At 39.4% G+C, this 10,000-nt stretch overlaps 1 protein-coding gene across 1 annotated transcript in view; it reads left to right on the plus strand.

Moving 5' to 3' along the window:
* The window catches only part of LOC119577115 (transcription factor SOX-14-like), a 66,504-nt gene that overhangs the window by 55,051 nt on the left and 1,453 nt on the right, over positions 1-10,000 (plus strand). Inside the window, exons 3-5 of the mRNA XM_037924798.1 lie at positions 6,873-7,048; positions 7,690-7,894; positions 8,867-10,000. The exon at positions 8,867-10,000 is cut by the window's right edge and continues 1,453 nt beyond it. Coding sequence (XP_037780726.1) covers positions 6,873-7,048; positions 7,690-7,894; positions 8,867-9,029 — 544 coding nt within the window. The 3' untranslated portion in view covers positions 9,030-10,000. The remainder of the gene's footprint in view (positions 1-6,872; positions 7,049-7,689; positions 7,895-8,866) is intronic.

A 10,000-nucleotide genomic window follows, 5' to 3' on the forward strand; every position in this document is an offset into this window, starting at 1 on the left:
GAAGTGGGAGGGGGTCGTGGAAGAGAAAAAAAACAGGGGGTGAAGGAGAGGAGAAAAATAGGGGGTTGGGGGAGCGGAGTGGGGAAGGAGGGTGGGAGGGGGAGAGGGGGCTGCATACTATCGCCGCATTTTCCCTGGCTGACGAACGCACCTAATTGGAATACCATATTTTGATCTGTAATTTACGGTCTTTCATTACTTGTGGCGGTTCTTTATCAAGCTCTAAAAGAGAGAAAAGAAAAAGAAGTAGAAATAGAATAAAAAAAATTGTGAACCAAGGATTTTTTTTTTATCATTATTATTATTAATGAAACACCTTCGCATATCGAGATGATGAATGCAATAGGAACGATTGAGTATGGGGTTAAGAATTTATGAATGAAAGCTTAATTGCCAGGCTTTTCGTTGGCCGCGTGTGGTTGCGAGCGCCCAACCGATTGCTTAAAGATCCAGGGAAAATGTTATCATAATTGCAGCATTAGAGCGACAATAAATCTAAAAAGCACTGGAGTATCGAAAGATTTTTCTTCTTTCTCCTTCTTTCTTCCGACGAAAAAAATACCGGTTGATAATTTCACACCAGAAGTCATCAGTGAACTTGAATAAAGATAAATTATGTTAATTATATATTTCAGTGTCGTTCCGAGCGATCACGCTTCGGTGCTCGTTGTTACTTATGTGTTTCGTTGTGTTATTCGGTGGAAAATGTAGAGATTTCGTGTTAATGCCAGAATTTGGAAATGACGTTCGAGTTGTAAATCCTAACGACTTCTTAGTTTTCGTCTCAAGGAGACCATTTTGTATGTTAAACTGGACAAAATAAATCTTTGAAAAATGTCAAGAAACGTACAGAAATCAACATGTTAATTTCTGATTATAATCATGTTGGTACACACATGCATATGCATACATACTTAAGTGTGATCGTATATGTATATGGATATTAATATAAATATATGTATGAATATACATATACATATAGAGAGAGAGAAGTTCGGCAATATACGTTTGACACATACACACACACACACACACACACACACACACACACACACACACACAAATATATATATATATGTATATATATATATATATATATATATATATATATATATATATATATATATATATTGTATATATATTATATATATATATATATATTATATATATATATATATATATATATATATATATATATATGTATATATATACACATATATGTATATGCATATGCATATGTATATATCTATATTTATATTTATATATAAATATAATATATATACATATATATATATATATATATATATATATATCACAACGGCTATTCGAAGCAGATGTAGTTATGGCTGACACTGGCTATTATACGCTAATTACGAGATAAACAATCGATGATTAATTGGAGGGCCATTTACATTAATTGCTAGTTTATCTGCCTATTGGACCCATCCGATCTCAGCCATGGGTCATTTTCAGGTTTTTTCCCCATTCTATTTTCGTTGGTGTTAACTATAGATTTGTGTACTTTATCTCGATCTGTTGTTTGTTTTATTTTATTATTATTATTATTATTATTATTTTACTTTGGCATATCCTTCCTTTCGTCCGCTCTCTCTCTCTCTCTCTCTCTCTCTCTCTCTCTCTCTCTCTCTCTCTCTCTCTCTCTCTCTCTCTCTCTCTCTCTCTCTCTCTCTCTCTCTCTCTCTCTCTGATACACTCTGGCCTCGTTTTAGAGGAAATGAATTGACCTGGCATTCATACAGTCATACAATGATCCCATTCTGAAATATGTGAATAGTGAGCGTCTCTGTAATGATTGGTATTGTGTAAAATCCGGTCGTAAATATCGGTGAAGGCTCAATTATCATTAAAAATAACGATAAATACAAGGTGAAGATGAGATGATAGAAAAAAGGATACTCACGGCCCGGGCATTTCATTTGTCTAGTAATGAAAGGCACGAGCGGTTACTAGAAATTACTGGAAGAACTTAGAGGAAAATTGCAGAGTTTTTTTATCAATGAGTTACGTGACATGTGACTGATGGATGACTCACTTGACTCGTTATTCATCGGATGTCACGTGACAAGATCAGGCTTCGGCACGGAGAGAAAGAAAGCCAGAGAGAGAGAGCGGGTGAGGGGAGAGGGAGAACGAAGGAAAGTACATATATAGAGAGAAGAGAAAGCAGCGAACGAGTGTGGAAAAGAGAGAGCGAGAGAGATATACAAAGAGAAAGAGAGAGGTATACTCAAAGAGAAAGAGAGGGAGAGAGAGAAAATACAAGAAAAAGAACACCACTGCACGTCGACACACCCTACACCACTCTGACGAATGGCTGTACGCAAAGGCCCATTTCCTTTCCGATTCCCCGCCAAGTCCACAGTGCAACCATTCATAACATTTACCGCTCGTTACCTTGGCAATACTCTATGACCTAATTTCATCAATGAAAATTTATTGCGTGTCATTATATATTTTTGTTGGTGTTTTGATATATGGGATGCGGAGGTTAGGCAGGGCGTTAGTGAGGACTTTGATTTTCTTTTCGTTAGTGCGGGGTTGTGTGTGCTGGTTTGTTGTATGCGTTTTTTGTAAATATGTGTTTGTTTATTTTTTAAGAAAGCCTTTAATATTTTTTAGATATTCAATAGCGAAATCACATAACATTCATAGCACATGTGAAATCATGTTCTCGGTATTCAAATGTGTTTGTAGATATAATGTGTGTGTTGTGATTCATAGAATGTTGGTAGGAAAAGACTCGCAAAGTTAATGCAAAACATGTAAATATATATATTCCCGTCATGCTAACATGTATTTTTTAATCCCTTCATTCCTAAGCATCGGGTCATACACGCGGCAGCACATGAAGGTCTCTGATACAGGATTTCACTGAATAAAGTCATGTTTTACGTACGTTTAATTTAACAATATCCGGTGGTCATTCTGCCGACCATTTGAGCCGATCATAATAGCTAGTGTTCATAAAAAGTTTTACGCCGCCTATTTCAAAGGGATAATAAACTTTTTTCGTGTGTATTATAACATTTTTGTTTAATCTATAGGTAGGTATAATAGTACCACTGTTGTTGCTCTAACTATTGGAATGTTACTGCTGTCATTTACACTTGATATTTTATATTTATAAAGCATATGTGTATATTATGTGTGTGGGGGGGAGGGCATTTTTATGTATTTATATATATATATATATATATATATATATATATATATATATATATATATATATATATATATATATATATATATATATATATACATATAAATATATATATGTGTGTGTGTGTTTCTGTGTTGTGTGTGTGTTTCTGTGTGTAAACTCAGAACTCTATACTTGCCAATCATTAGCTTTCTAATTCAGTTTTTATTTCCATTCATTTAAGTTCATTATCAATCTTTCGATTACTAATGATTATCTAACTGCCTTTACCGCAAAGTAGGTAGCGCTGCCCACGCCTCTCCCACCTCTGTTCTTTGTCTCCACCCCTTTCTCTTGTTTCGGTGGTTTCTTCTTTTATTTCGTTGTTCCTTTTATCTGTTGCATTCTTCTCTCGGTTACCCCCTTGCCCTTTTATCCTCCGTCTTTTCGTATTTCCCGGTTTCATTCTCTGTTTCTCTTCTCTTTTGCCTCTCGTTTTTTTATTGTTGTTTTTTATGTGTTCGTATCTTTCCTTTCTATCCCGTTTTCCATTACTGTAAATCCTGATGTCACTCTCTTGTGCTCTTTTTAACTCTTCATTACTGTTCCTTTTCTTTTCCTTTTATACTCTCTCTCTCTCTCTCTCTCTCTCTCTCTCTCTCTCTCTCTCTCTCTCTCTCTCTCTCTCTCTCTCTCTCTCTCTCTCTCTCTCTCTCTCTCTCTCTCTCTCTCTCTCTCTCTCTCTCTCTCTCTCTCTCTCTCTCTCTCTCTCTCTCTCTCTCTCTCGCTCTCGCTCTCTCTCTCTCTCTCTCTCTCTCTCTTCCTCCCACCTTCCCTCTGCTTCCGGCTTTCCCCTCTCCCTCTCCCTGATTTTCCCTCTCGCTCCAATCAGTTCCGTGCAGCTGCTGGCCCTCTCCTCTTCTTCCTCGTGATTACTTCCTCTTTGTCTCTGCCGGTGATAACTAGCCTCTGGCAGCCACTTCCTTCCTGCTTCCTTAGTTCCTTCCTTCCTTCCGTTCTTCCTCTCGCTCCCTTTCCCTCTTTTCTCCCTTCCTGTTCTCTCGGTTCGTTATTTTTTGTGTAGGATTTCTGTCTGTTTTGGCGTTCTGGGGTTCTCTCTCTCTCTCTCTCTCTCTCTCTCTCTCTCTCTCTCTCTCTCTCTCTCTCTCTCTCTATCTATCTCTCTCTCTCTTTCTCTCTCTTTCCCTTTCACTCTCACTCTCTCACGCCAGCCACTTCCTGTCCTGGACGTGATTTGATGGTCTATGTAACTCATGATCACCAAAGCGTGAGGTGCAGGAGGAGGGGTAGGGGGATGAGGGGAGGGGCGAGAGTGAGGGCAAGGGGAGGAGGAGGGGAGGGAAGGGAAAGGATACTGGACACGCAGGAGGAAAAAGCCATTGGACACGGTGAGAGGAAGGTGCTGGACACGGGGCAAAGAGGCGAGAAGCGAACTGGTGAGAGGACGGTTGGAGGAAGAGAGAGAGGGGTGGGGGGAGAATGACAGACAGAGAGAGAGAGTAACAAAGACAGGCAGATAGACTATTAGACACAGACACAGACAGACATAAAGAAAGAGAGAGAGGGAGAGGAAGGGGGAAAGGGATGGCCCCCAGCAGGGTGAGCAGCGGATGCATTGCCCCACTGGCATATCAGGAACAATTACCATTAGCAAACGAACCGTCATGAAGCAGGTCACCGGCAACACATGCCACCTCTGTACCTCAGCGTATAATTAAATCTCCCAAAACACCAACATTTGCTTGTCTTTTCACTTTCAAAGCCACTTTAAAGACTCTCATTCGCTGGTACCAATGAGTGAGTTTTTCCTTATTGTCATTCAAACAGGGAATAATGCGATAAACGGACTTTTGTATTTTCTCTTTTTATAATTATAAAATCGAGATTAAAAAAAAATCACAGTTGGCCAGCTGCGTTGTCGTGATTTTAGTTTCCAGCATTTAGCTTCACATTAGCTTATGGCGTTCGAACCGTGACATCATTCGGAAACGTTCGCGCATTGTCATATTGTTTAGTCTACAAAATTGCAAGTTTTCTCTTGCTATATTCCCTTTCCGATGGCGTTTTGTGATCCTCAGTACATAAAAAGGATTGCTGTATTCAGAGCATAGTGATATTTGGCAAATGTAGGCATTCTAAGCCTACATTTGGGTGCCAGCGGCGATGCGGATGTCCCAGAAAGAACAATGAAGCAAAAAGAAACACGTGGTTCGAAACACAGCGGAAGGCGTGGGAGGAGCCCTTCGGAAGCGGAAGGACACGGTTGCCGACAATGCTATCTCTCGCTATTTCGCATAATCAAGATTGTATTGTTTCTGAAGTACTAGCCGGAGAATATTTTCGTCCCAAGTGAATATCGACGGCGGAAATCAACTAAATCGAAATAAAAGGCAAAATTTTTGTGTTGAAAAGGCCCAACTTCGGCAAAGCGATCGGCACCTGGAGATAATGACGCCGAATAGCATGGTTAACTGCCTGATAATCCGTTTGGAAATTCATAGCGTAAGTGCACCTGTAGAACAATTAATTGTATAAGTGGGCGCCAGTGTCAGGCATTACCACCAGGTGCTCTGATTTTGTAAGCGATTATTAGCATTATTGGGCAGTGATTTTGAGGTATTTGTCATTAATGACACTGGGAATGGCAGACGGTTTTTCACAGCCACAGAAATGGAACTGGTCGATAGAATTCAACGCTTTGTGAACAGCTTTTCGTTTGTTCGTTTGCATATCCTATGGCATGGTTCAGTAGGCTAAAATTTTATTCAGTAACTGATGAAATGGTTGTTTTTTTCTGTTTCCGCGTAAGCATTTGAAAGGTTGGGTAATTTGAAACGTTAACCTGAAATTGAATAGAATGTAACTTTCTTTTTCATGAAAACCATAAAACAAGGTTAATTTTGTTTCTCATTAGAAAATAGGAACCTCCAGTGGTTTTATGGGGTCCTACAGGATGCAGATTATTTATACGGTAACGTTAATAACGATGTAAAGGAAGTCGATATACATCCAAGCCGGCTCTAAAATAAGTAATTAGATGCCCTCTGCTAACTCTTTTTACGTTTGAGAGGTAGAACTAGGATAATAGCGTGAGAGATAAATTGGATATCGCCAAAAGTAAAGAACAAGAAAGAAAATAAACCTTGGAACATGATATATATGGAGGCGAATGAAGTAGCTGGACATAAGCAAAGTAAAGATGAACAAGAACCATGTAATACATCAATTGCAGGCGACAGTTAGTGAACATTTAGCGTTTGTTAGTGTATTTTACTCGCGTGAGAGTGCTATGCATTAACTGAACTACGCTGATATTCATTATTTATACATCAATGAAGCTAAATGCATGCATGTTTGTAAATATGTAGATATTTAATTCATGTACATTAAACACATTTGTTTTTAAATGTTTATTATTTGCACCTTATTGCAACAGTCTGTGCCTTTAATAGGCCTACATTTAACGTAGCATTAAAAGCCATAACAATATCATATCATTTTATTGTTTGCTATAAGAGATTCTCCGATGAATGGGGATATTTTGTGTCTAACAGTTGAAAACTGATTTATATTCCAATTAACCGGACTGGAGTAATGTCAGTTAACCGAACTGGAATAATAAGTTGCGTTGATGACTGATTATCACCCTTTTTAACTGCACTCGCTCATTTCAATTGCGTTCCTCCCCCAGCGCCATGTCACGCGGCATGTACCACCCGCACTTCCCGCCCGCGCTCACCCACATGACGGCTGCCATGGGCGGGATGGGCGCTATGGGTGCCACGCTGCCCGCCCACACGCCCTCAGACTACCAGGCCACCCTCGACTCAGAGAAAGTGCGGGCGGCCTTTCTACCCACGTCCTTAGGTGAGTTTGTTGCGATGAATTAAGAGTGGTATGTAAGTTATCTTTGAATAAATTAAATTAGTATGTAGGTTGTCTGTGAATTAATTAAACTGGTATACGAGTTGTATTTGGATGAATTAAATTGGTATGTAAATGGTCTTTGAATCAGTAACTTAATATTTTCTATAAATTGTGTGGAAGGATTATAATGCTGTAGACAGTCTAATTCATCGCCAAACAATCGGATAAGCTACCCTTTCCTTTAACAAATTTGAAGATACAGTGAAGAACCCACTAATATCTTAGCAAGTATCCAACAGCTGATTATTTTTTAGCCTGCTCAGTTGCTTAGCTATACTGTATATTATGATATATTATATTTATTACAGTGCATATTATTATATTGTTATATATTTTACTCATGTTATATTCCATTATACGTAGTTTCTTGGCATACTAGAGTTTCATAAATTTCAAATGTCATATCTGGCATTTATTCTTGGTATTTCATCCCAACCAAGACCTAGCCACTCCGATAGACATTTCCTAACGGACTCCACTGGCTAAAATCCCCTTGAGAAATATAATTCAAGAAATCCCGTCCTTCACCTACGGCCAGCTCCTGCCCATGCGTATTCTAACCACCACCTCTCCTTCTGCAGGGAGTCTGGGCGCCTTCCAGTCCCACGCCCTCTATACCTCCATGGCGGCGGCCCAACAGAACTCGCATGCCCATACGCCCACCCCTACCTCCCCGGACTCCACGCCCACACACAACGTCCTCAGCACGCCCCTGGCCGCCCCCGTCGCGAAGTTGCCCCAGCCAACGCCTGAGGATAGACGCGCCAGCCCGCCCGCGACCACAGCGTGAGTGAACGGCTGGTTTCCGCGAGCCTCTTTGGGTCGCGCGAGGGAGGGATCCTCAAGGGGGTGGCGATGCTGATTAACATTATATTTATATAATATGCACACACACGCACGCACACACACACACACACACACACACACACACACACACACACACACACACACACACACACACACACACACACACACACACACACACACACACACACACACGCACACACAAATACACGTGTGTGTGTGTGTGTGTGTGCATATATAAATATATATATATATATATATATATATATATATATATATATATATATTAATATATATATATATTATTGATTATATATTATGTATATATTGTATTATACTATATATATATTATATATATATATATATATATATATATATATATATATATATATATTATATAAATTATTATTATTATATATATATATTATATATATATATATATTATATATATATATATATATATATATATGTGTGTGTGTTGTGTTGTGAGTGTGTGTGTGTGTACAGTATGTGCGTTGTATCCATTTATGCATATGCATTCTTTACATACATAACGCACACGCATACACGTTCAACTAAAAATGCTTGAGAAAGATTTTGAGGTTTTTTTATTAGGTATCAATAGTAATGCATGTCATTACTAGGGAATAAATGCATAAAATTCCTCTTATGTTAAATTATTTGAGTAATAATTGGGAATATCATTGATTACAGTGATATCAGAGAAACTAAACTAAATTCACCAAACAGATGATTGATTCCGTTTGTGCTTTATCGAAAATTCATTTCTTTAAGATTAGGGATATAACGCGCTATTAGATTATTAGATTATTACTATTATTATCATGATCATTGTTGTTGTTGTTGTTATTTGTTTTTTAGTTTTTTCAAATTAACTTTGAGTAGGATTTTGAAGCCGTCACTTACTCCGTCCTTTTCCTCTGTTTTCCACAGGAGTTCTTCACCGTCTTACGTCCCGCCCTCTCCCTTCTCCGCCCTCTACTCCGCGCCCTCAAGTCTCACGCCCACCCACCCTCTGCTCTACCCAGCCCAGTACCCACCCATCTCCACCCCCGCCCAGGATCTCCGACGCCCACTGTCCGTCCTCTTCTCGTAGGCCGTTGAGAATCCGCCCGCACTTCGCCTGAGAGAAAGAAAGAGAGAGAGAGAGAGAGAGAGGTGAATAAAGAAAGTGGACGGGAGAAAGCAGGAACGTCTCTTCGTGGGAAATTTCGATCGCAAGAGACAGGATCCATCGCCAGCGCCATTTTGCGTCTCTGGTTTCTCTCCCACACCGTCTTCGCGTTTAGGACGTGTTTTGACGTGTTGGCTGATCTCCCCCCCTGCTATTCCTGCTCTTCTTCTTATATTTATTATTCTCATTTTTATTATTATCCTTTCTCTTTCTTCTTCGTGCAAGTAAGGTGTAGCAGAAAAGACAGCACCCAGTCCATGTGTATTTCGCAAGAGAAGTGGATGAAAGAGAAATTCAGAAAACTGTGCATCGCAGTGTCGCTGGCGGTTAGAAAGCATACTGAAGTGATGCCTGGCATGCAGGTCCCACTGAAGTGACGAACCGGTAAAATACGGTGTACGATTCAACATGCAAGGGCTTAATGGATGGAAGTCGTGGTCAGAGTATTATCAGTGATGATAAATATATATTTATATATGTTAGCTGTGTATTTATAATTTTCAGAGAAAGACCGCGGTGGCATCTTTTTACTGGAAACGTGAAACGTTGTATGTACTTATAAAATTCCAGGTGTATAGTAGAGAGATGTGCTGTATATGTCGTGAACAACTCTTTGTATTACATAAAGCTCGTCTGCCATACTTTTTCCCTTCTTTTTGTGACAGTGGCAGAGTCTACGCGTTGCGGGTAGCTAATGAGTGTTCATTTTTCGGAATTGTATAGCGGACCAAAGATATTATTCACCCAAGGAGGCTCGGGTACATTAAGCAAGGACTGCCCCTCATCCGTCTCCGTTCTGTTCATACACGCTAGTCCAAACTCTCTCTGTGTAAGTAATATGTCAAGCAGGCATTGGAAAAATATATCAGTGTTTGTCTTGAGCATAATGTACC

Source organism: Penaeus monodon, chromosome 9, assembly GCF_015228065.2.
Source record: "Penaeus monodon isolate SGIC_2016 chromosome 9, NSTDA_Pmon_1, whole genome shotgun sequence".
Taxonomy (NCBI): Eukaryota; Metazoa; Arthropoda; class Malacostraca; order Decapoda; family Penaeidae; genus Penaeus; species Penaeus monodon.